The 27,205-nt window shown below is 40.4% G+C and overlaps 1 protein-coding gene across 2 annotated transcripts in view; it reads right to left on the reverse strand.

Moving 5' to 3' along the window:
- Positions 1–1,774: 1,774 nt before the first annotated feature.
- The window catches only part of cpped1 (calcineurin-like phosphoesterase domain containing 1), a 28,016-nt gene continuing 2,585 nt past the window's right edge, over positions 1,775–27,205 (reverse strand). The window contains exons 2-6 of one of the 2 annotated variants that reach the window (XM_029527276.1): positions 26,069–26,287; positions 16,160–16,332; positions 15,236–15,364; positions 14,939–15,068; positions 1,775–4,451 (exon numbers count right to left, since the gene is read on the reverse strand). In XM_029527276.1, the coding sequence (XP_029383136.1) occupies positions 4,225–4,451; positions 14,939–15,068; positions 15,236–15,364; positions 16,160–16,332; positions 26,069–26,287 (878 nt within the window). In that variant the 3' untranslated portion in view covers positions 1,775–4,224. Of the gene's footprint in view, positions 4,452–14,938; positions 15,072–15,235; positions 15,365–16,159; positions 16,333–26,068; positions 26,288–27,205 lie in introns of both variants that reach the window. The other variant, XM_029527275.1, reaches the window with a different exon arrangement.

The following is a 27,205-nucleotide window of genomic DNA, read 5'->3' on the forward strand; positions in this document are numbered from 1 at the left end:
CAATGAAGTACAAGGCGAGACTTCCACTTCAGCGCAGAGCAGCCGTGAATTAATTTTGAATGACTTTATGAGTCCAGTAAGCAGAAAGACCTGCCTTTCTCTGTAGTGTCCAACAACAGCCGTTTGTTTGACTGCAGTGTCCATCAGCGGGCTGTGCTGCACTCAGCTAGGCTCTAATATAACATAGAGCAGAGAAAATATGAATACAATAAGCAGCAGGGGTGAGCTGGATTCAGCTGAAGGTGAGGGTGTCGAAATGTTTATTTTAAAATGCCACATCTTATCAGCAGTTTCTGTGCGTCTAGCAGAATGAGTTTCTGCTGTCTGTCATACAGCTGATATATCCATTTTACGATGGACAAAGGTTTAAAAAGGATGCACTTTGAATTGACAGATACATGTCACTGTTAATTTAGCCAACAGAACTGAGGAGGCAGAACCGAGGGGAGGGGTAGAGTAGTATGGGGGGGCGTGCTTCTCCTTTCTGAAGAGGCTAAACATGAACTGCGCTGCTTGAATATACAAACTGAGAAGGAAAGGAGCCAAAAACAGGCTTATTGTTAAAAGCCTGGCTTTAATGATCCTGACAAGAAATAATTCAACTGAATCGTGTATGGCTTAAGTAACACCAGATCACATTCATTCTCATTTTGATAAAATGCTGCCCTTCAACATGAACAGTTAACAAATGTCAGTTTTTGGCCGCAGTGAGCTCAGATTTTGAACACAGAACTGAACTTGTTGCTCTGTTGACTCTACTATCAAAAGTCCAGCTTCCAGGACTAAGATCCTCTCAGTCTGAATCATAATTGCTGGAAATGAACGTATAATTGTATGATTGTATGTATGATTATGATATCTATAAAATTATGTCATAAAACTTAAGTCATAAATACTTTTCTATCTGAGTTATAACTCAGCTAAGACAGGAGGCACATCTTTTTAGAGCCGGTGTGAGTTAGATATCATTGTGTCCGATGTCCATCAGGTTCAGATTCTGAATATCAGTTCCAGAGAGAGATGACTTTCCACGCTGGATGCCATGCATGTAAAATAAAATAAATAAAAGTACATTAACAGCAGCAATTGAGCCTCAACACTCACAGCAGCATACTGGTGAGAAGCACACAGATCAAAAGAAACCATGACTTAACTTTTTTTTTTTCCTTTTTCAGAAAAAGAACGAGACAGAGCAGAGGAAAAAAGAAAATGGATGATTCTGCAGAATATAAGTTTGGGTATGCAAGTTGGCTATGATTAGCATTTAGGAGGCTAATACGAGAAGAAATAGATTCATGTACATGTACGTTTTTTGCGCCAATTTTAGGGAATAACGGAGAATTCCGTGAAAAAGTACATGAGTTATTCCTCCAACTTGTACAACTCGCTTGTTCCAGATGCATTACGGGGCATTTAGGTGGACTATGGTGATCCTGGAGCAGACTTCAACAATGATATTGAGACAATTTTTGTCCTCCACAGACAACCCACTGAACTCATACCACAATAACCTGTCTGAGAATGGTCTTACTTCCAAGCTTCCTTCTGTATGAAATAACGCAGGAAAAGATGTCTATAAACTTGAACACATTGCAAAGCACTGATCGCTGACAGTTAATACTCCATAAGCTCCAAAATACTCCACCATTTGCAGCGTAAATTCACCCATATTCTGAGTCATGAAGGCCAACATGTTTCGCTTTCAGAAACCTGTGCGCAAAAACTTGTGTTTGTTAGTTTTTGGACTGGACTGGCACTGACAACGACGCACAAGAATCATTAGATAAAATCAACATTTATTAGAAAAATGTTAGCAGTTATGTCACAGTCAGTGTTTAGTATGGTCATTCATTACAACTCAACAAATAAGTCAACATGTGGGATGTTCCTCTAATTTCAGAGTGCTCACATGGATTCTCTCTCACACACACACACACAAAAAGATAAAGAACAATGTGATTGGGCTCGGCTACCATGAGGATATAAAAATAGATAAGGACATAAGGTTCCTTCTCAGACAGGAAATGAAGGAGATGGACTGAGTCGTCGTTCACACATCACACTCATTATCCATTCCTCTCGCCCCCTCCTCCCTCCATCACATGCAGACTTTTTGGAAAAGAGACAGAATCCGTCAGTGTGAAACGAGGTCAGCTGATGGAAAATCACCTACAGTACCCACCAGACCATGGATGGACAGACACACACACATACACAGGAGATATACTTGCAGTCTCTCCAAGAGAAACACGGATGTGTTGCTAAAGGGTTGCCATGACAACTCTCGTACGTTCCCAGTCGGTCAGAGAGACTGAGTCTGTGTGTGCGTGTGGTGTAATCGAGTAGAGTCATTCTGGGCTCACAAAGAAAGTCATTTTGTTGCAGAAATGTTTATTTCTGAGCTCTGAGCTCCCGAATGAGCCTGTGGCCTGTGACACTGTTCGGCTGTTTCAGCTCTGAGAAGACAGGAAATACTGCCCCCCCCCCACCATCAATCACCAGCACATCACATCTCCATCACTACTTTATCTGCCTGACACCACTTCTTTAATCTGACATTTAACACGGCAAGCACACTTCAATCTTATCTACTGAGCACCTCTGTGTGTGCAGTTCACAGTGAAGATCTCAAACTGATTAGGTGTGATTTTAATGCGAAGTGTTGCATCACAAGTTTTGAATCAAACTATAGTCTGATGATGAAATATTTTCATCACAAAAACATCCCATCTGTGATAAAAAAACAAAAAAACAAAGCCTGTTCCACACATTTTTAATGTGATGAGGAGAAACCAAAAGGAGTCTGCAACATCGGTCCTAAAGAGTGATTTATTGGTAATGTAGTAAAGTCTGACTTGAAGGACTTCCTAGTTTAGTGATCAACTGGACACAAATTAGCTGTGCTCTTCTGCCCGACGACAGAGAAAAGACATTAAGATGTTACCTTTTTTAAGTTTTTCCTTGTTAGCAGCCGTCAGATTCTCACGCCAACTTTAAATGGCTGCCACTCACATGAAACAAATTTCTCCGCAATTTTACTTGTTCTCAGCTAAAACGATGTGCCAGAGGTGTATTAGGTTTCCTGCCGCTGCTGCTTCCTCCCCTTAAAGAACCTATTTGTAAGTTTTCTCTACCAATGAAGGTGTTTTTGCCAGGAACGGGAAGGAAGTTGCATTTTTCACATGTGTAGCACTGATGTTTCGTCCCACCAAGCATCAAAATAAGACAAATTATAATTAATACATTGATTCCCTTTTTATGATCAATCAATTTGAAAAAAGTGACTCAAGTCTTGAGAGTTCAGAAATCAGTTAAAATCTACCGAATTAACATGACAGCCACAGTTATCAAGGCTTAGCTGTAAAGAGAAAAAACAAAAACAAGACAAAACACAGACACACCAGGCGCGGACACACACACACAGTGGTGATGTGACTGGCTTGCATAGGATGGCCTAAAAGACATGATATTTTAGAATCATTAAAGAAAAAAAAGAGTCCAACCTTCAACACTGAGACCCTGAGCTGAAACTGTCTTTCCATTGTCCAAACCTTCCGGTTGCTGCTCTTATCGAACTGTCAGGATCTCGGGGAGGAAACTTCCTTCAAGCGTGAAGCAGTCTGGATACATTTAAAGTTACACCGGTAACGTTTGACAGCATCAGAGTTAATCATCTTGAGCTTCAAACATTTGACGCTGCACGGACAGACAGAGTGGGTGTAGGAGCAGCTAATGCCACTTCAGATATAGGAGCACCGTTTGGAAAGGTAGCGCTGCTCCACAGAGGAACCACCAGCACACAGCACACATTCACTGCGTGGCCCTGTCAGGCCCGCAGTATCAGAGATAATAACATCCATTCAGCTGCCAGTTAATCCGAACACCACAACCTCAATTTCATTTCATCACTCTGTATAATTTATAAGGTTTAGTTGGCATGTGGTCCTGTTTTGATCGATTTAAATTCACTGCTGAATTCAAGTCAAATATAAAGTGTGTATATATATATATATATATATATATATATATATGGAAAATCATATTATCACATATTTTCCAGGTCCATTGATAAACTCAAGTTCAAATTATTACTGCAATCTCATGTGCTTATCTGCTGACATGAGTTGACCACACCAATCTCCACAATCCTTCTTCTATGACCCTAATATAACGAGGGCTCAAACTCTGAAATCCAAACAGTTTTGTGTCCAAACTGTGGGCCCCTCAGGCCTGCAGGAGCTTCCTGAGATCCTCATCCATGCCTTTTGCTCTTAGCTGCTCCAGGCTGTGGTAGCGATGGATAATGCTGTCAGCAGTCACTACCACCACCCTGACACCGTGGGTGTCGTCGCCGAGCTGGCAGCCGATGGCCGAGCTCACGACCATGTCAAGGCCGTCGTGGCAACCGCCGGCATTCCGGTGGTAATGTCCGGAGAAGACCGCCTTCACCCCTGCGACGGAGAGAGAGAGAGGTGACAGTGCAAATTTCGTCAGAATGCGGAAATGATGGCGGGGGGGAATTTACTTTCCACATCACTGCCCTGAGCTGGGAGCTAATGCACACCACGTCTGATCCTCTGTCCCCTATGTTTCCCAAATAGCTACACAAGACATAAATATTAACAGCTCAAAATACAAAATGACCAAAATACATCCACAAGGAGGTGACTGGGTTAGTGATCAAGACCAGTGAGTCAGTGCTGAGTACACCAGAAGATTTCTGTAAATAACTACAGACTCTGGCTCACTTTGAAACAGAAACCTGCTGCTCAGCTCCTTTATACTTGACAGACACACACATTTGGCTCTTACTCACTTATATATATATATATAAAACCATTATTGGCAGCATCTCATTATTATGCACTCTATGCAATGGGACTGCGCTCAACCAGTCTAGCAAAGGAAAGAAAGAAAAAACCTTCTCTGGAGCCCTTTACTTGTAGAATATTTTGAAAACCCAGGAAGTTTCATTAAGGAGCCACAATTTCCAATTTATTTTCAATTACCGACGACATGGTTAATAGAATGGTGCGGGTCTGGCTCGGCCCTGCGGCACTGATGCTGTGTCACTACGGTTAATATGACTCCCCACTTAAAAATGGCCATACAAGACATGCCTTACTTTGATTGAGGAGCCGCAAAATGAGCTGTTTCGCTGTGATTGAAGGCTGTATTTGAGTCTGTAAATTTGTTTCCCTGCTTTGAGAACAAACGATTTGACAGTCTGACAACTTGGCATCATTTCTAGATGGCTTTCACCTGAACAACAACATTATGGTGGGATTTGAAGGAAAAGATCTGAATTGAAGTTATGTTAGGATGAGGTAAAGGCGGGCATGGGTTTCGTGTTTTTTATAATGTGATTGGGACGCAGTGTGTGTACAGTATGATTCCATGTGTGCTTTCTAATGTACATATGGCTGTGCCTGCATTATCAACTATGCATGGATACATAAGGGAAAGAGGATCTTTAAAATGAGTTCATTGGAGAAATCCTGGCAGAGAAAATGAGCTGTTCTATTTTCTAACAGCAAGTGTTTCAATGGAGGGGAGTCTGGCTGCGAGCTGCCTTGTCTCCAGAGAGACACCCAGCCCAAAAAAAATAATGAAAACTGGCAACTAAAGAGGACAAATTGGAGTGTGGTGCACGAGAAAGACATTGGTCTGTCCCAGAAATCTACACAGCAAAAACAAGGAAGCTCACCGCCCCTCCACAAAAAAAAAAAAAAAAACTCTTTTCTTTTCTTACTCCTTGCACTGCTGATACTACTTTGGCTTCACTTTCCATGAAATTGCCCTGAATCATCAAGTCCGCCACTCCGCATAATCAAACAGCAGCAGAAGACGAATGTGACCTACATTTATATTAATATTCTGAGTTACGTGAGGACAACAGTTACACATGCCGGACCATTAAATTATTCATCTTCCATTGATGGAAATTGATGATTTAGTCCTGTATGTGTCTTGACGAAATGAATTTTAAATAAAAACCTGTGGTGCCACTTGTGGCTGGGCCGGCAGCTACATTATTACAGACCATACATCTCATTAATCTGTATAAACTTGTGTGCATGTGACTGAGAACAACAGCAATTCATATAACCTTGCCACTGCTGTAGGTGACTGAATAACAGGCTTTATTCAACACTTGTACATGTGTGTTTGTGCTGTTTCTAAATGAGAGCTGAAAGGCCACAAATGCCCTTTTTTCCCCTCGAGGCCAAAGCAAGTATTCATTACTTTGTGCGGCTGCATGTATTTGCGGTGTAGTTCTTCAGTGCTGACACTTTTTTTTTTTGTCCTATGAGGAATTAAACAACTCATCTACAACTGTTCATACACTGTAAATGGAAATAAAGCCAAGCAGCAATAGTATATGTGAGTGAGTGAGCCAGGGAAAATATTTGACAGGAATCACCTGATGACTCACTTAATGACATTGATTGTGGAAACATTGGCTTTGTTACATTATCCTCAAGAGTGTTGTGATTTTTTTGTCAACTCAGAGACATGAGGAAATGCAAGGAAAATGCCAGGCAAAGGATAGTAAAGAAGTGATATATGAGAATGAAAGACAGGATGAAGGGATATCACTGAGCCTCCTCTAAAACTCCCAATGATGCTGTGATTAATCATGCCACCAATTACAGTGTGTGGGAATGTGTAAGTGTGCAAATGTATACATGTGTCAGTGGGTCTGAGTCCTTTTGCCATGTTTTTGATGCTCCACATCCCACACATACGCGGCACGACGCTACCACACGGCAGCACTGAGCGCCCTTCATATGTGTGTGACATATTTGTGATGCATCAATGTCGGACGAGTGGTGCTGTTGGTCATAGCTTTAAAAATAAAGGAAGGAGTCACAGAGGGCTATGCTGGAAAATGATTTTAGTTGATCTAGGGCCGTTAGATTCACAATGTTCACCATGAATACAGGGCTTTAATTACCCACTAGTCTATTCATTATTTAACATATGAACAGCTTTCTGAATGAACTAATTAATCTTTAAGATCATATTGTATCAGAAAATGTTTAAAAACAACCAAGGTGGCATCATCACATCTTATCTTGCCCATTCTACAGTCTAAAACCCAAAGAAGAGAGAAAGAATTTGGGAAAAGGATCAGTGATAGCAAACCAATTTTTTTTTTTGCTGAGTGTTTCAACAACCTGGAGTTGATTAACTTAGCTTAGCCACTCGTCCAGGTGCCTGGCTAAACTCAGGTGGAGTGAAATCTGCTTCCTGACACACTACATGCTTCCTAACCATGTCTAAAGTGAAATCAACGGACAGTTTTTATGTTGGGGAAATGAATTGTCTCGCTCCTCTGGCTCTTACGGAGCCAAACCGATTTCATAGAAACAATTTAGAACAGACCCGGAGACATCACCCTGACCTGAATTCATTTAAGCATGTCCCTTTCAGAGCAGCATCATTACGCAGGATTTAGAAGTCAAAACACTCCACCTGGGTCCTTGTCTGCTCAAAAAACAAACACTGTCTGATAGAGGAGCTGTTCTGCTTTCAGAAGAAAGGTATTTCCAAACCCAAAAACATTGTCTGTATGAATAAAAGATAGACAAAAACAAAAAAAAACAAAACAAAAAACAGAAAAAGAATAAAGAAAGAAAACTGCCCCCTTCACAGTGCATTTATAAGATGAAGTGGACCCCCTTGAAATTGCCAGAGGATAAATGAGTCTGAGATTGTGTGCGTAGACCAGGAATATAGACAAAATAAAAAAAAAAACACATAAAAATAAAAAAACCTCAACAAATTAAAACATACAAATGACCTTGCATGGCCTCGACGATTTTCTAGAACATAAAACTACTGATTTTTGACCAACACTCAATTGTGGTAATTATCTTTAGAAAAAGAAAGTTGAGAAGAAGATGGTAGTCTTGCTCTGGTGCGATGTGACCACTGGCAGAACCCACGGGGGGTATTTTACATCCATATTTAGCAGCAACAGCAACAGAAGAGACACACAAAATGGGAAATGCAAACACACACACTCAAAAGCTGGAGTAGAGGCTGTTATTTATTGTGATAGGGATCTTGTGTTCCTGAGCTTGGGGGAGAAAAAGGCACACAGTGGCACTGTGGGGGAATTTAAGGAACTTTGTGCAAAATGTCCTGTAGACATGTTACTGCCATGGCTCCTGCTACTGAGCTACATCCAGAGTAAAATCCTTATCTCTCCACCAACAACATCATACTAAAGCCGTTCAGTGTGTATATAATGGAACATATACTGTAACTATATAACCATCCCAAAAACCGCTGAGAGGTACTTGAGGCACCAGATAAGTTCACAGTATTGGTTTCAGTATCAGTGTGGGTCTTTGAAGTCCAGTTTTGTCTCCTTTCTGTGCTTTGTTGCCTTCTTTCTCTTCCCCTCTTCTGCTGAATGGGTGCCATCGTGAAAAACATGCTGTGCTGATAATTCCACGTCTTGACTCTGTCTCTGCGGAAATCCCATTTACCTATCAGCCTTGAAACACTGCTGCTTCTTTTGTGCTTTTCTTTGTGATAAAGACTCCCATCTGGGGACTGGCCTTTGCTTGACAGACAAAGGTGGGGAGGGTGGAAAGGGATAGGAGGAGGGAGGAGGAGGAGGGAGAGAAAGGGTGTCAGAGTGCTCAGAAAATACCCGGAGTAAGCAGTCAGAGTGATGAAAACATATTGAATGCAAACGGAGGAAAATTACCCCAAGTCAAATTGAATTCTGGTCATGGGTTGAGGAAAACTGCACATAGAAGAGAGGGGAGTCTTTTCCTATATGTGCCTGGATTCTGTGCCTAATATAATTTTTATTCTTGTGTTAATTGTTGGATCTCTATGGAAGATCTTTTGCTTTTAAAATGCAAATAGTCTACGCCGATGTAGTCTTCAAAATAAAGGAATAAAAGAAGTAAAGAAATGGTTGTCCACATCAAATAATGTTTGATGTTTGTGCCCCTTCCTTCGCTCTGCCCTCTCCGTCATTCCCTTCCCACTCCCCATCATCTCCCTTTCATCTCTTGGTCACAGATTTGCAGGCTACAAGATTGGATTTGCTAATTGCTAGCTACGTTCTATCACCGAACCTCCTCTTATCGTTGATTACCTCTAGGAGAAGCCATTTTCCCTCAGACCTTTCCTTCTTCTCTTCTACTTTTTCTTTGACACAAACTCCTAATGGAGTTTTGAACAAAGCTGTCATCTGCACATCTGTGAGAATGGGCTGCGTGGGAGTGAACATACAATGTCTGAGCCTGTATTGAAGGGCGGTTGTCATTAAAGCGCAGGTCTGGGAAATAATTCATCATGAAATGGGAGCTGTTGACAATTTGCATGACAGAGGGACACAAAATGAGGTAGCGTGGTGAGGCATGTTGCAGCCCTGGCTTCCCATAAATCACACTCAGCCATCAGTCACTGTGCAGCATCTCCATCCTGTGTCCTCTGGTCTCATGCAGACACATTCACTCAATCACAAAGGAAGGTGGGAAAATGAAAGTAGTCACCACGTCATCTATCCTGCTGTGAGCATGCTTTTTTACCTGATTGGTAACCAACATGGTACAGGAGCTAATCACCCTGAATGAACCGAGCTGTGTTTCTGTGTTTCTCTCAGAGCAACAAGCTTTCTAACAGTTAAGCTATAAAGACTATATTATGAATACTGATTAATCATCAAATAAAAAAGTCACGTTTATTGAGCTTATGTGGAAAAACAAAAATTGTATCACAATTCTTTTTAAGCCTGGGCATTGGTTATAATGTCATGATGCTAGTTGGATACAACATCTGCATTTCACTACCAGGTCCAGAACCATTTTCATATACAGATTTTTCAAGTTAATGTGTAAATACAAGGACTTTACCTGAATGAAATAGTTTAAAATAAGCAAATAAGCAAAGGTTTGATAAATGAACTAGAAACTGTCTGACAGAAAAATTAGTTAACAAGATCAGCTGTCTGAACAGACCAGGCTCTCATCAAACCACAAGAAGAGACAAAAAAGCTAAATCGATGAAATGGATGAAATTAAATGAAGGGGAAGTGTTGATGATTACTTCATGGGTAGCGTCCACCTTAATGACTCTGATTCTTTCAAGCATGAAAAGTCGATGGCTGAATACAAAGGGGCCCACACGTCACTCATGGTTAGGGTTACAACAGCCGACTGTTTTCAGACTTGATGTTCTCTAAGTCATCCCCACCAAACTTTGACAACGACAGAATCAGAGAATGCAATACACAAAAAGCAAAAGCATTATTCAGCCTCATTATTAAAACAATGGGGTTAAAGTCTTAACTGTGGCCTCTTATCAAATCCCCAGCGGGTGATAAATGCATCTTCGCTTTTGAACAGATCATCACTGATAAAAACAACCGGCAGCAAGAGAGCGAGGAAGAGTGAGAGACAGCAAGGGAAAGATGGAGAGACTACTGTATGTAGGAGCAGCGCACTCCTTATCTTTACCACTAATTAGCTACTGTATGTACAACTCAATGGCCGTGAGCAATGTTGGGAATCCCAATGAATTTCTCAGCTGTGCTGTTTTTTTTTTTTTTTCTTTCTTTTATTCTTTCTCCACATAAACAGGGTTTGGAGGCGAACAGAGGCAGCAGGGAAGTGTGCATCAGTCTGTCTATCTGTGCATTTGTTCATCCTTGTTTGTATACGTGCTGAAGGTATCCTGAAAGCAGGATGTAAAGTGCAGAGGAGGATGAGGAATGAGGCTAAGAAATGTAATTACAGTACTCCATCTATGAGGAGAGGAGAGGCTTAGAGCACTGCTGGGATTTCAGCTACTCCACTTGCCTCTCAGAAAGGACACGCTGGTCCCTCACTATGGGAATTCAATCCTCTCTGAAGAGACTCAAGAATGAGCACAAGACCTGTTCTCTCTAAATTTCAACATCGTCAATAAGCAACCTACAAATTTTCCCCCATCTTTCTTCCTTTGCTTGGAGTATCTACACACTGGCTGAGTCGCAGTCATACATATTAGCAGAGGTAGGGGCAAAAAAAGCCCAAAGACAGCATTATTTACTATGATTATAAGTATGACAGTGACAAGCCAACACAGGAGTACACATAATAAGAGTATAAAATTCCTCCAGGGTGTTTGGGGCTCTGTGTGATTGTTACCAACAAACTGGCAGTACTGTACTTAATGAACTCCCTCCTACCAAGTAGTAAATACAACAGTAGACATTAAAAGATCTGACTTCTCAGTTGAAAATGTCCTTTTTCAGTTAAGTTCTTGGTTTAAACTCAAAAAACTCAAAAGACAGAGCAGGTGCATAATTAAAGACTGTGATCAACCAAATCACTGTCATGTCACAAACCATAGCAATTGGTTATGCAGTTAAAAAAAAAAAAAAAGGATTGTGTGGTACCTGACTAACCCTAAGGAGGAGGTCATCATACAGATACAGTGTATCATTAATATGAGCTGGGTTGCTGTCGACACTTCTCGGAGTGGAACTGCTCGCTCTGATGAGCCGGGGATGACTAACTGGTGTTACACCTTTCCCTCGTGCGGCTGGGTCGCTGAGATAACATACAGATACTTGCTGCAGAATACATCATGCATAGAAAATGCACCACTGCATAGCGATTTATCTCCAAACTGCATAAACAGACAAAACATGTACAAAAAAACCAGGCATGCACATGCAATTATTCAGATGTCTCCTGACACCTATATCCTATGACGGATGAAGAACTAGGGAGGGAAATAAAAAATACTTTAGTCACAAAAAAAAAATCAATTAAATTTCTTTTGTCTGAAGGGGACAATATTCTATATTTCCATCATATAACAGTGGACTGGTGGGGAAGCTGCAAGAAGCCAGCAGTGGCAATAACAACCTCACAAATGCTGAGCCAAATCCCTCAGCTGCTGCAAGTTAACTAGCAGCATAAAAAAGACACTTCTGGAGGGGTTGGAGAAAGTCGGTTACATGTGCATACTGTCAAAGTATGAGTAACATCCAGCAATCACATTACAATGCTGCATTCTGTAGAATTTGAATTACTAGACAAAGAATGAGGAAAGTCATCCAGTTTTTACTTCTTTGTTCTTGCCAGGCGGCTGTTTTGCTTTGCTCAAGTAAGAACATTAGGGCAGCTAACAAAGAAGAATAATCTTGAAGGGTTTTTTAACAACATCCCTGTGTTATTGGTACAAAGAAACATTGTTAAAGTGTCATGACGCATTTTCCAGTGTTCCAATAAAGGATCTGGAAGCTCTGTACTTTTTACACCATAAAATGTGTAATCCTTCAGCTGCTGATATAGCTACATTTGTCTTCCAGGCCAGAATTATATGAGCGTTAGCTGCACAAACCTAGGCTGAGACTTATCCTTGTCAGCTGCTCCCTTTAATGAAAATCTCAATAGAAAAATGGCATTCATGCTCCTTCCATACCAAAGCCTTACTGCTCTGGCGTGGACTTGAATCTGTCTGAGAATAGGACTGGATACAGAAGATTGTGTGTGTGTGTGTGAGGTTAATGATGCTGCCCTTTTCTGTAATGACAGTAATGATCACCAGGGTACAAGAGCAAATCTTGAGGATCGAGGATCATAGGGCGTTGAGGACAAACCAACAGTGGAGAGAGGTGATGCATGAATAAAACAGGACCAAGAGGGGGAAAATATACCATAGATAGCCAATGTGTGTCCAGAAGAGACATTACCATTGATGAGAGGGGGACGTACAGCCCCTCACTAAACAGACAGGAAGATAAACAACACACAGACTTGTTTTAGCTCTCCCTTTTTTCCCCAATATGCAGAAAATCGCATGATGATTTTGTGTAATTTCTCACTGCTTTTGATTGTATTCTCCTCCAAAGATGCTTGCTTGCCTTGCAGGCAACACCGGTTTCACACAAATGCAAACTGTCTAATTTTGCAGTTAACATAAATAAAAAATGCACAAGCATGCACCTTGCACATAGAGCTAATAGAATAATGGTATCGGTCTATGTTTATCTAATTTTAGCATGTTAGCGTTCGTATATATACAAATTAACAGTAAAGAAATTACAACTAAGAATCTGGGGAGCGTCTTTAGTCTTGTGGGTGTACTGCAATACGGCAACTTTGCCAGTTTGAAATATCAGGCAACTTGTCAGAGAATCACCAAAGTGATCAGGGAACATCCTATTCGGACAATGACTGTCGCTACATGAATGTTATTGCAATCGATCCCATTGTGGCTGAGATACATTTATATATATAAAAAAAAAAGAGTTGTCTGTGTGGAGACACGAGACTGCAGCAGAGTAGTGGACCAAACCCCAGCCAGCTGGCCAATCATTTAGACTCCATAATGTTTGTTCAAAAGCAAAATTTGAATACACACATTTGACCAACACATCTAGGAAATGCAGCTTTCTCTTGTTAAATACCCATGTTTCTAATTGTTTCATTTTGCACACTGACTTGCACACAGAGCTGATAGCTTATATGTCAGCTTCTATTTTATCTATTTCACTCTATTTTCTAAAATTCCATTAAAAATAGAGTTCTATAGAGCACAAAGATCACAGGCAGTCTCTCTTCCGAGCATGCGTGCAGGAAGGACTCCAGAAGATTCAGTGTGCAGATGTTACAGTGGTAGTCATCAACGTGATACTCCTGAGTTGGTGATGAACAAGGGAGCAGAGGAAGCGAAGCCTGTGCTACTCAACAATAACTGGGTTGATTCTCTTTATGCAAACATATTTTTGTCAAGTCATCGGAGTTAAGTTTTAGATGATATATTTTTAACTGTCTTATCAAAAGCTACTAAGCTACTAAGCTACCAACAGTGCTGATACATGACGAAGAACTTCTATCTATCAGGTCCATTGTTCTCTATGGGATAGATAGAGAAAGCATATGAACATGATAAAGAAAATATGACTACTCATAAAAATCACAAAAATCACTTAACATTTCATAATGTGCACTCACAGACACAAAGATGAACATGAGAAAATCATGTAGTGTACGCGGTTTTCCAGTCAGCAGCAGCATGTTTGTCATCCATTATTAAAATGCATGCTGCACATAGTATATGCCAAGTGTGCACTCTGAATTTGTAGTTGCAGGCAGAACATGTGTGAACAATTGTGTAGATGAGAAAGGACACTTGTCCCTACAGTAGCATGTTCTCCCTGTACAGAACAGTGATGCCCTCTGTACACACTACCCTTTAAATGTTTAACCAGTGTTCCCTGAAAGGAACAATCGATTATGAGAGAAAGAAGGGTCATCAGACCGAAACAGGCCAACAAGATTAAATACATGCTAAAACAACGGCTAGATAATGAAATTGATACCCACAACAGTCACCTTGCTAAATGTATGTAAGGTCCCATCAGTTGGACGGAGGGATGTGTACATGTTTCAGTGTTTTTAAGTATTCAGCAAGCACCCACTTGAAAACTTATTGTCCTTCTAAGAGCTTTCCTGCATGGTAACTTGTACCACACTGTTATAAGCCGACAACAACAGCTTTCAATAATGGAATTATTCTTCTCGTTGGAAGTCAACTCATTAATTAATTCAATTATGCCTGCGTTGTTTGTGTGTGTGTGCTTGGCTAATGGCATATTAATCCTCAGGGTTAGCATTTCAACTGTGCTTCAGTTAGATATGCAGGAAATTAACAGATTGAACAGGAATATTAGCGAATAATTATTAAGATAAGAAAAATAAGACCACTTCACAGTGGATTGAATCCATAACTGGAAAAAAATGCTGCTGATATTTCAGGGTCATTGATCAGGCTGCTTGACTTTTAAAACAATAAAACTGATTTATCTGTTTGGTGGCTTCATAGGCAAAAGGACATGTCATGTTGAAGGCGAAGTAAGCAGAGAAAGACATATGGTATGAAGCGTACAATTTTTGTCTGGCTTTCCTCCTACCTGCTTTCTTGAACATGCCCAACAGGTTTTGTCTGACTCCCTTCTGCAGGTTGAAGTAGTCGTCTTCTTCGTCAGGACTCTTCAGGTACAGAGGAATGTGCTGGAACACCAGGATGTGTTTGGGTTTGGGCTGCTGAGCAGACATGGATGGGAGGGAGAAGAACATTACATATACTACATTACTAACATTACTATACTATGTGATATAGCTGCAGATGGAAACAATTGTTTGAACTGTGTTGCTCAGACATTATCTACCTCAGTGTCCTCATCATTCAAATGAGAATAAAAACCTACTCTAGAAGAGGAAGAAGCTTTGCTCAGTTGCTCCTCCAGCCACTTCTCCTGGGCCTCCTTGAGCTGAGGGCAGGCTGAGGAATCATAGAACAACTGGGAGTTCAGAACCAGGCAGAGGACTCCACCCACCTGAGACCACAGGATAGAGAAACATATTAAACATCAGTTACCTCCACCTCTGTGATTGTATGGTTGTAAGAAAGGGTTATTTATTACGGTGCCTTTAGCAACTACACATTTCTAATACTGCTATCTTTTAAATCCCCTGAACAAATTCCTATAATCTGCCTGCTGCAAAAACCTAAAAAAGAAGATCAATGACAATCACCCTGCTTTAAAACTTTGACTGCTACCAGGTAGTTACATGAGCAAAGTGAGCAGGACTCTGGATTCAAAAGTGTGTGTGTGTGTGCACATGCTTTTCAGGTGTGCAGAAATGGGTGGAGGGAGCTATAACTAGTCTGTCAAGATATTCCAAAAAAGATGCTACAGTTGAGAGTTAGAAATAGAATCAGACAGAAACTGACATCCATCTGATTTAGACAAGTGTCTCTCTGATGAATTGATGCACTTCAGACCTTTGATTAGAGCCTCCACAGATTTCACACATGAAAACCATTAACTGGACATGATTGGCCCTGCTCGGGCTCTAAAATACTTGTATTAAATGTACCGGTCTCAGTGACGTCACCTGGGTTGATGCAGACTTCAAATTAATAACGGACTGTATTACACATCAATGACACAGAGACTGAAAAAAATTGTACACTTTGAAGATATATATTGGGAAATGTAAGTAAGTTGGTCTACATACTGAAGTATGTGCCATTAAATATATAATAAATATCAATTATATGGTATGCACAGAGCAAAGGACAACCAAAATAATTCTACAACTACTAAATGTCTTAGGTGTCTGCTTACCCAAAAGCTGAAATAGTCATCCCCCCATGCGCTGCAGTACTGCTGCACTGTACCCGGGGTGGGTGTGTTGCCCAGGTCATGGTTCCCACTGACAAACACCAGTGGGATGGAAGGACTGGTGCCCTTCAAGGCTGCCTTCAGGTCTCTCTCCTGGCCTTCTCTAAATGGTGTGTCTGTATGGAAAAAAAGGAGGAACTCAGTCTGTGTTCTTGTGAAAAAAATGAGACAGAGGATACAGGCCACAGAAAACGCTTACTTTGTAAGAACAATGAAACCTAAAATATAAAAGATAAAAATAAAACAGAGAGGGAGAGACAAAGAAAGAGAGAAATGTACGTGAACGTTGATGAAAGGTGTCAGAATGAGAGTGTAAAGGGTACTATAAGTCGCCAAAGGGAAGGATTATTTGGATGATAATGATGACAGTTCAGAGAATGATCAACGATCTGTATAGCTCGACTTTATATCACCATGGTTACTGATGTGATGAGTAGTGTTCTGGTGAAAGTATCCCTGGTCGGCGCAGCAGCGCCGACCCCTTCTGAGCCGAGCTGCAGCTCCGCAAGGTGTTTGTCAGATTCATCGGTTGAAGATGCACGAGGCTACTTGTCTTACAAGATCGCTACAATGTGTTCAGTTGTTTACTGTGTGAGAAACCAGCCATTTCACTCTAATAGGCCTGGAGAGAAGTAGTACAAGGGCAGGAAAGTCTTTTGAGTGAAATTAATAAATGAATTCAATCCAAGCATGGGTAAAGGCTAGAAAACGGTTGAGACCGAAACCTATTTATAATTTAGAATGTGTATCAAACAGACCTATCAGCCACCGCTCTCAGGTTATTCCTTCCTCTCCTCTCCCTTATTCCATTCCCTTTTTATCAACTGAGTAATTATTTTCCTGGCCTACTTTTGGAGCGAGCGTTTCCTTGGATGTTTGGATAGGACTCATTACATAAGAGCCTTTTTCCGACAGAACATCGTGTGCATGACAGAGTGAGAGAATGCAGAGTTTAAAACGTATCCCGGTGATGAGCTAAAACATCCCTTTTACCCATCTCCTTTTTTATAATTAAACCACTGTCAGCTTTTAAATTGTCAACACAACACACAAACATGCACACAACTGCAAAGAGAGACAAAGGCCCTCTTGTTATGTAAAACTGACTGTCATACTTTAATACTGCATTTCTATTCAGGTTTGGGAATAAGTGCTTCTTTGTCAGTGCACACAGTAAATGAATTCCCTCATGTGTAACAGGTATTACTAGTAACTAGCACAATTAGATTAGCTGGAACATGCTCATAGCTCATAGCATCACAAGCAGTCAGACTGGGATGAAACGTGGGTGATAACCTGCAGTGTTTACTAATAAAAAATAATATTTGTACATCGGGGGTAGGTTGTCATGATGTATAATATGTATAATTTAATGTGGACTAACGATTAATCAATTACTAAATCAAAATGCCAAAAAGAAAACTTTTAAAGTTGCTGGTGTCAAACCTTGGAAACTGTCCTTGTCAGCCTCCTTTCAGCAAATGGCTCTTATGGCAACAGCACTTTCCAGTTACTAACAAAAAGTCAGCAGTTTTTTGTTTTGTTTTTTTTTTTGAAAATTTTTAATTTTCATTAATGTTACACTAAGTAAATTGGTGTAAACATTTTATAATATAGATGCATTTCCAGTTACATTTGGCACAAGATACTGAATTAAATCACAGTCGGCTGCCCCAGTGGCTCACCTGGTAGAGTGTGTATGATTTAGACTGCAGCTCAGTTACAAGCCTGACCCTTTGCTGAGTGCAATCTCCTCTCTCTCTCTCTCTCTCTCATTGTCTTCCCTATGTCAATATGGTTATCAAATGAAGACAAAATCACCTCTGAGAAATTATTAAAAAAAAAAAAAAAAACAACAACAACCAATAATCTGACAAGTGAGTTATCAATAGATTACTTGATTAAAAATAAACTCTTTTAAATATGTATCCAGTGGATGAAGACTTGGAACAAACTTATATCGTTGTTGGTTGTTCTCTTGGGAACTGCGTGGTGAAAGTGATGACAGCTGAGGCCACAACACCGTGGACTCTTGTGGATTATTCAACAATTACAAACTACTACTGGCTCAATTACACTCAAACAAAGGCAGCCACGTTAACGAAGCTGGGATGGAGAATGGGGAACAGAAAGGTGGTCGCCTGAAAAAATTTATCCATTGTCACAGCTGGTAGTTATGCACTAATCCGGCTATTACAAAAAAGTGCATTTGAACAGATTTCATCCATTCAATCACACTGAGAAAAATGTATCATGCTCTATTTCCACCAGGTATTCAACAACCTTAGACAATCTCGAAGGGAATATGAATGAGCAGAACTTTACCTTCATTGAACTTGTCCTTTACCCTTTATTTGGAGCTGTTTGGTGGCTAAGAAAACATTTTTTGGCACCACCCAAGTGCAAATGTGTTTATTTACATAAGTGTGAAGCCTGGTGACGCTCATCAGGAGAATCAAACTAGATTTTCTTATCTGTAGATGAATAAATGTGAACAAATGGCACTCTGCTGCCTTCTGCTTCCTTGAACCTCCAGCTGCCTGCCCTAAACTGAAGCCATCAGCTAACACAGCATGTCCATGAATCATTCCTCCACCACTGCATGGTTAAAGCCAATGCTAAACCATCGAGGAGTGGTTCAGTGCATTTGCAACACTATGGTATGCTCCAGATTACTGAAATGTGGAAAACACACACACACACACACACATATATATATATATGTGTGTGTTTTCCACATTTCAGTAATCTGGAGCATACCATATATATATATATATATATATATATATATATATATATATATATATGTATACGTCTTAGTATTTAAAAATACAAAGAAAAAAAATACAAAGAAAAAACACAGATGGAAGTAATGAAATAATGCAAAACATTAACCTAAAAAATAAAATTCCTTGTGCTGAGGAAACAAAATGAAAAATTAATTTTAAACATCCATTGTGTCACACCGTTTCCCTTTTTCGGAATAAAGAATATATGTACAGAGTGCCACACACACACACACAAAATAAACAAACAAAACAACAACAGTGTGCTCTGCTGTCTCTGGAGCTCTGACTGAAAGGCCTTGTTCAGTAATGAGATTGCAACACTGTCGTTCTCAAACCCTCTCATTTTCCTCGAAAGACTTGCAGTTGACATTGAACATATTTCTCAGTGTGCGGGGTCTTGCTGTCACAAACCATTTCTACACTAACAACTGTCTTCTCGATATGTGTGGACTTCTCTATCTGTGACTAACTCAAGCAGGTACTCACACTGACAGGCTGTGCTGATATGGCACTAGTTTACAGTTTATGACAAGGTGGTAGCTGAGATGCAGTAACTCTTCTTCACAAACCTAACCTTAAACAACATCTAGTGAAATTAGAGTATACTTAGATCACTGCTGTATGAAACAAGATTCATGGCTGACACTTAGGTCATGTGAGCTGGGACTGTTAACCACAACGTGGTGGATTAAATTATATTTCCGACATCAACTGATCCATTGAACGTTTAGATCTATATCCATCCAAAAATGAAGGTATTTTGTTATCAACTGACAGTTCCTGTCCCCTGTCAAAAGAGAAGTAAACCAATGTCAGTTCCTTATTCAAATGGAAGATATCAGCAGCTTTGAAAATTTCACATCACAGGAAATTTATCTGATCTTGCTTGCTAATATAACTCTAATATGATGTGCCATAAACAGGGGCAGATCAAACTGAATCGAGTTTATTTAATGTGTTTTGGGCTCAAGCTTGGCTGAAAGGCATGAGATCGACGGGCAAATGCAGCATCAGTAGCAAGGCGGGCGTTTTATTGGACTGTCGTGGAGAAGAAGGAGCTGAGCGTTAAAACAAAGTTCTTGATTTAGCAGTCAATCTATGTGCCCGTCTGCATATGGTTACAACTCTGAGTATTCACAACAGCAATGACAACACTCATATTGATAACTGAACTGAACTGAATGATGAGAGGTGGAGTTGGCAACAGAATATCTACTTTTTTGTGACATGTATAAAAACCCAAGCTGTCCCAAACAACCATAGGTGACAGATTAATAATAGAGCAAAGGGATAATGAACTCAGATAGTCAGTTCTTGGCTGTAAATCCAATATGATTTCCAATACTCTCACTCTCTCACAGCAGGACTTTACCTGTGTGATGCTAACATGAATATCCTTTCTTTGGATTTGCAAAATTTTAGAAATTGTCAGATGCTCAACGTCTCAAGGATGCCTCCTTGACAGGAAGACTCCCTGACAAGCACAGAGCGTGCTGGGAGGACTGGATATCCTTTCTAGCCAGGGAGAGCCTTGGGCGGGTACTGGAGGACCTGAAGGATGTGGCTTGGGAGAAGAATGCCTTGGCTACTCTCCTAAGCCTGCTGCCACTATAACTTGGGCTTGTAAAATCCTGTCGAAAATTGATGCATGAATGGATTCACCCTGACATTTACCAGGCTTGTCTTATGGAGCCTAAGAAGATCTTTTCACACTGACATTTGAACTGTGTATCTCATGGGCCTGAATAAAAGTGTGAAAGTGGTGTCAGAAACATTTCTAAACTTAAATGCTACCGGCAGTTCCGAACCCCCAAAAAAACCTATTACTTTCCACAATAGATCACACCGAGCATCCGCACTCACTCAACCCCCCTACAAATAAATAATAAATGCATTCTACCATGTCACACAAAAACAAATTCTGCCTAAGCAGTCAACCTTCACATTCTCCTCTGCTTCAGGAGCCCTCAAAGGGAACCATTTTATCTGCCTTCACTGGCAATTAAACAGGTACCCAGTTATGAGAGGACAGGGAAGTCCCAAGGTAACCTTCACTCCATCTTTGTGAGTTTCACACAAGTGTGCGCACATGCAGATGTGCATGCATACTTCAACACTTTTCCATACTGTATCATGTGTAACATCCCTCGTGAACCTCCAGAGACACAGCTTGAATCCTTTGTAGTGCTCATTAAGAGAGTGTTAAGTCCAGCATGTTTCTCTAATCTAATCAGGTCTCTATCGCGCTCCTCCCTCCCTGCTCTTTATCCCCTTCATTTGTCAGCTTTGAAAATAAGTGAGAGAAAGACACAAGAGAGTGTAAGTGAGGAGGGGAGAGGACGAGTGGCAAGATTGAAGGAAGTCCTTGAGATGAGTAAGCCTCTCCAGGGGGTTAGCGTGGATTGGTGAGGAGACAGGGAATTGGGATCAAGGAACTCTTTGTCAGTGAAGGTCTGGATGATATGATGTTTTGGGATGAAATGCTGTCCAGTCTTTCTTTTAGGAAGCTTGACCTGTTTAGTTTTGAGGAATGGGATTGTTCCCTGTGGACCCCTGAGACGGGATGCAAATTAGGTCCATCAGAGTTCTTCACCATCTTGTGCATATGAGTCCTTCTGATCAATGCCTCACCGATTACGCTTTGATAAGAACGTGGATTTATTAGATGGCAACATCAATATTCTGCCTCCAGTTTTCATGCCTTTTAATCAAGATCTGAGATTAAAAAAACAAAACAAAACAACACAATAGCGATGAAACACGCAGACTTTGTTTTTTCAAGTTCACTCTTGATCTGTTACAATAGCAAGACTTTTGATTCCTCAGGACCAGATTTCATTCATACTGATGCTTCAAACTAAGTAATCACAGGAAAAGTGTGAGTGTGTTTGCGTACTGTGTCAGACCGTACAGTCTATAGTAATAAAGGCTGTCAAAATTAGGTATGAGGCATGAGACTTCAGCTGTTTACAGAAGAGAACAGATAGAGGATAGAGAAAAGGGACAGGAAGGAAAAGAGAATGTGTGAGCAAAAGAGAGGAGAGACAGTGAGTGAAATCTGAGGGAACAGAAACACAGTTGCCAATTTCCCTCTGCCAACAGGCAACAGTGTTGACAATGCCGGTTGACAGCCAGCTTCCTCTGGCCACCTCCCATTCATTCTGTATTGTAAATAAACAGTTTAAGGGGAAATGTCAGCCAAGAGATGGAAGGGGCAGTCCTAATATCTCTTCACTCCTTCTTACTGATGCAGCAGTCCAGTTGCCAGGAATGTGATAGACATGGCAAGTAATGAGGATGGCACACACAACCTGTTCAGCTGGGCTAACAGTAACGAGGGCTGACGCCGTGGTGTTCACAGGTGCCCAAGGCCTTGCAGTTTAAACCCCAGGCACAATCACTACTGTCCCACTGTGCATATGAAATAGATCTTGCTGTGACCTATAAAAGCGACTGAGAGAGATGGGCAGAGTTGATGGCGGCCATGTTTCGGTCTAAGTGGTGCAGTCATTGAGATGATAAGGAAACTTGGATGCCTAAAGCAGTACTTTTGGATGATACGGTGAGACAGCTCCTGGAGTGTTCATGACCGACCCTCTGCAACTAAAATTTGTGGTCATTATGACCCAAAAAGGAGTGGAGGAAAGAGCAGCTCTGTGACTAAGCACAACCAAATTTGTGTTGCATACGAATAGCTTGCCTTGAGTCAGAGTTTAAGAACAGCAGCCAAGGATATTCTACACTTGACACACTGCACTAAATATCACAAAATATTTTACCCCTGCATGATAATCTTACAATTTCTTCAAATCAGGATCAAATTCAGTGATGCTTTCATCATGATCAAATCAAACATGGAAACAGATGCATTGAGTGAGAAAGACAAGCATATCAGACTAAGAGACAGGTTCGCCTGCTGGCTCTGTTTCTCTCTGCGAGCCCATTCCTTGAGGCCAGGCAGCAAAGCAGGCTCATCATGCTAGCTCCCTAATTGTCATGCAAAGATAGTTTGCATTTGCTGGCAGCTTGCGGCTCTTTTTGCTCAACATTAACTCTGCAGTGGGTCCTGCCAGCCCATTTTGCTTACCTTCATCAAATCAGGTAGCTGGACATCAGGAAAAATGCATGCCACACCACAGTCACTCATTTCATTGACTTGAATAAAGGTGTTTGTTTGCCTCTAATGGCGGAAAAGCTATACAGTGAAGATCCTCTATTGGGAGGATTGCCTAGTTGACTTATACAAGTTAGAATTAATCATCATATCTCCGGCCAAAACAGAAACAGAGGCATAGTCAGACGGTCAGAAGTCAGAAGGGAACACAACTGAACACAGCATGAGCCAAGCAGAGAATGTCAGCCTTAAACAAGGTAGGATATGAGCAGCAAAATGATTATTTTGTTCATTTGGCCACACATTTCTGGAGGTATCCCACTGTTTTCAAACTAATCTATTCTGAGAATCTATTCGTCTTGCCAGACAGTGAATGCATCTGGTGAAGTGGGGAAACCAGCTGTCACAACATAAGTCCGGATTCAAAGACATACAACATATGTAACTTAGAGCAAGACTGATTAGGAAAAAACATTGTATACCACAGTCAGATATTATTTACAAACTAAATGAGTTAATGCAAAGACTCCATATTCTCCATCTGTAACAGTGTCTATCTGCAAAACAAACAAAGAAAAAATCCTGCTCTCATTTTAAAATCTTAAAGATAACTTGATGGATTTTTTATACAGAAATATTTCGTGAAGGAGCTTGAAGTTACAAAACTTGACTTTATCTACAGAGCATAGAACTGTCTTTTCCTCATTCCAGCTGCAGCAGGTTCACAGTAGCCACAGTTACCTTGCATATTTTTTAGAATCTTAAGTCTGACTGGAATCTTCACCAGCCTGTGACTAGCCAGACAGCTTGTGCCTTCATTGACCAATATCAACTACATTCATTGGGACTTTTTACAGTAACAGAGGGCTCTCAGAGTCACCATAGACTCTGGCTTGGAAACATAAGAAAAATGCTCAAACTGACCTCAATGAGGAATATTCTGCAACTGGACTATCGCTCGGCTGATGTTCGCAAGGACTGCATTATTTAGATTACTATTATCTCAGGGGGAAGCTGTGAACACATGAATAATTATATATATCAGACTTATTACATTCTCTTTAAAGACTGAAAAATGCCAGAAAAACTCATTTGGCTTCGGCTAACAATATATCTTTTCAATTGACACAGTATTAGAATGCTTTGGAAACTGAAGGTGTTCATGTATATTGAGTCATTCATTCAGTCTATACTTTGGATGTGAAATAATTCTGAATATAAGACTCTCTATTACAGCTGTCCCTAATGGGTTTCACTGCATATTTTGGTCAAGAGACCATTTCCAAACAAACATACATTGATTTAATATGGGTCATCACAAACCCACCTGCTCTACTGTGACCTCAAATAATCAATTGTGCCCTGGGTTGTAAAATGACAAATTTTGAAATGGAATTCTATAGGACAGCAAAAGCATGAAAGTAATGGTGTCAGTCAGAAACATTCATTTCACATTTTTGTGTTATGACAAAACAGATATAGCTGAATTTGCTATAATAGTTCCTTTTAAATCAGTAAGTCATCATACACTGGGCAGGTCAGAACACAGTGAGCTGATCAGCCTAACCTCCATACCTCGCAAAATAATAAAGGGTTGAAATCTCAGAGCAAATCTCTGATGTATCACAGATATGTGGTTGGATTGGGCAGCAATACCATCATTCCCTCAGAGTGAAATTCTAACAATGAAGTGCATCAAAATAAGAAAATCAGCAAATAAAAACAAAGATTGCATCAAACATTGTCAAATGTGGTGTAATTGGTGGTGCATTTCTAGCTTGCAGTGAGGTAACAGTTTGAAAGCGGTGTGTCCTCAGGTACAACACAAATTTTTCACATTTCTTTTAGGTCAAGTGGAATAGATTAGTCCATTGTCTCTGGAAATGAATAGAATTTTGTTTGCATTTCACACAATGAAATAATACCAGGCTCAATAAAGTAATAATCTGACTGAACGTGTCATTTACTGACTCAAAGAAGTGGACTTGCAAAGTTCCCCAATAAGCATCAGATTTAGCATTTTAAAACATTAGGATGATTTTTTTTTTAACTAGAACTCTGTAATGTAATGGATGTGTAGTCTTCTGAGACCACACAGGAACTGTGCTCCTGTCTAAGCATACAATAAAAGTTCCCCATGCTGTCAGCTTCAAACATCAGATCCATTCTCAGTCATAACAGAAATACTACTTAGCACCGAATCTGATGTCCCTCATTAAAAAGCTGTATCATGAGTGTAGTTAGTAGCATCATGATTTCAGTAAAAGATTTATTGACTCTCAAGTTATGGTTCACTGAACAGGGCATCATTGCATCAAGCAAAAAACATGTTAACTGGTGAAGCGGCATCGAGTGTGTGAACTCAAAGGTTGTGTTTCTCAATAGTTTGTTGTTGTCAGTCATTTGGCAGTAATTTCAAACACTTTAAAATAAGTGCAGCATGCGCATTTGCCTGCCTGAGGTACCAGATGCCATAAGATAACACTCACCATGCCGCTGCTTCATCATCTGTTTCAACTAAAAGAGCTTGAGCAGAGTTAAAGCTCACACAACTGGCATCTGTGTGTTCACATTAAGTCCTCCAACATTAGGTGGATAATTGGCAGCTTCTGAGGTTGATGCCAATATTTTGTTTTTACTGTCCATACGGCTGTATGCCCGAAGGGCACCTCTCCTCACTGCTGTGGTTTGTTTTCAATAGCAAGCATGTGCTGCTGTACAGACCTCAGAGCTCAGCATGCATTAATCATTCAGAGAAGGATTTTAATGTTTAGCAAAAAAGATGTGTTTTTCAAACAGCACTTCATCACATTCCAACAGCAGGACTAACACTATACGCCCCCCTTAACACCTGTTGAGAGCCAGTAGTTAAAAGATTCTTGAGGATTGACAAACATAAAAAAAACAACAACTTGGGTTTCAGCTTGCTTTAACATGCTCTCTCCATACCTGGCATGGCGTGGACCAGGTCCCCGCACAGCACCATGAACCTCGGCCTCGGTCTGAGCTGGTTGACGGCCTCCACAGTCTGCTTGGTGAGCTCGACCTCCTCAGCCCATTCGTCTCCACCTCCATCGCAGTCACCGTCCCTCCAGGCCTTCATCAGCCCAAGCTGCGGGTCTGCAGCCTGGATGAAGCAAAATGGTCCCGTCCATTCATGCTCTGCATCTAGAATTAATGAGACACCAATAAAATGTATAGCTTTGTTGTCAGAGATGTGCACTCAGGTCCAAGCCAAAATAATGGTATAAAAACTGTATAAGGCTGCCCCAGATAATTTATACTGTATTGTCATATTTTTTATATAAACACAGGATCAATTCCCCACATAATAAAAAAATACGTTTCTCATTAGGTAAAACTCACTAAGCTTTAACCACACGACTATACTGTCAGGGCATTTTAACATAATTTATTGTTATTTTGATTTTAGCCAATTTTACAATCTTGCACCCTCATCTGTTTGCTCCCAGTGAGAGCAAGTGGCTTTTTTTAAGCAATAAAGCTTATCACCACATCTTTATGTGGTGATTAAGCATTTCTTGCACAGCCCTCTTGTGGCCAAAGAAATGAATGAATGCAGGTTCATAAACACTGAGATGCCAGAATTAATACCGGTATAACTTCCACAGCATTTACCAAAGACTGAAAAAACACATTTGTATTTTACATCACTTCATTGTGACAAATGCTTCATATTAATGCAGACTTATCTGAAGCTGTGTCCCTTCCTTGAGAAAAGGGAAGAACAGCAAGCGTCAGAGTTAGAACTGCTGCAACCATTTGCTTTAATAATTGATTCATTGGGAAATTACTTTTTCAACTAATCATTTGGTCTATCAAATATCTGAGTAGTGAAATTCTCCTTCAAATTCACAGTTACATAATGATATATTCAAATGTCTTTTTTCATGTATTAACCCAAAATCTGTTGATTTACTGTCATGTGAGACAAAAAAAAAAAAAAAACAACCAAAAGATTGAAGCCTCACATTTAAAACACAAACAGAAACATTCTTCATTTGTGGTTTAATAACCTAACTGGCTCTAGTCTATTCATGGAAAATGCATACAAGCGGGTACACA

The sequence above is a fragment of the Echeneis naucrates genome, chromosome 19, assembly GCF_900963305.1.
Source record: "Echeneis naucrates chromosome 19, fEcheNa1.1, whole genome shotgun sequence".
Taxonomy (NCBI): Eukaryota; Metazoa; Chordata; class Actinopteri; order Carangiformes; family Echeneidae; genus Echeneis; species Echeneis naucrates.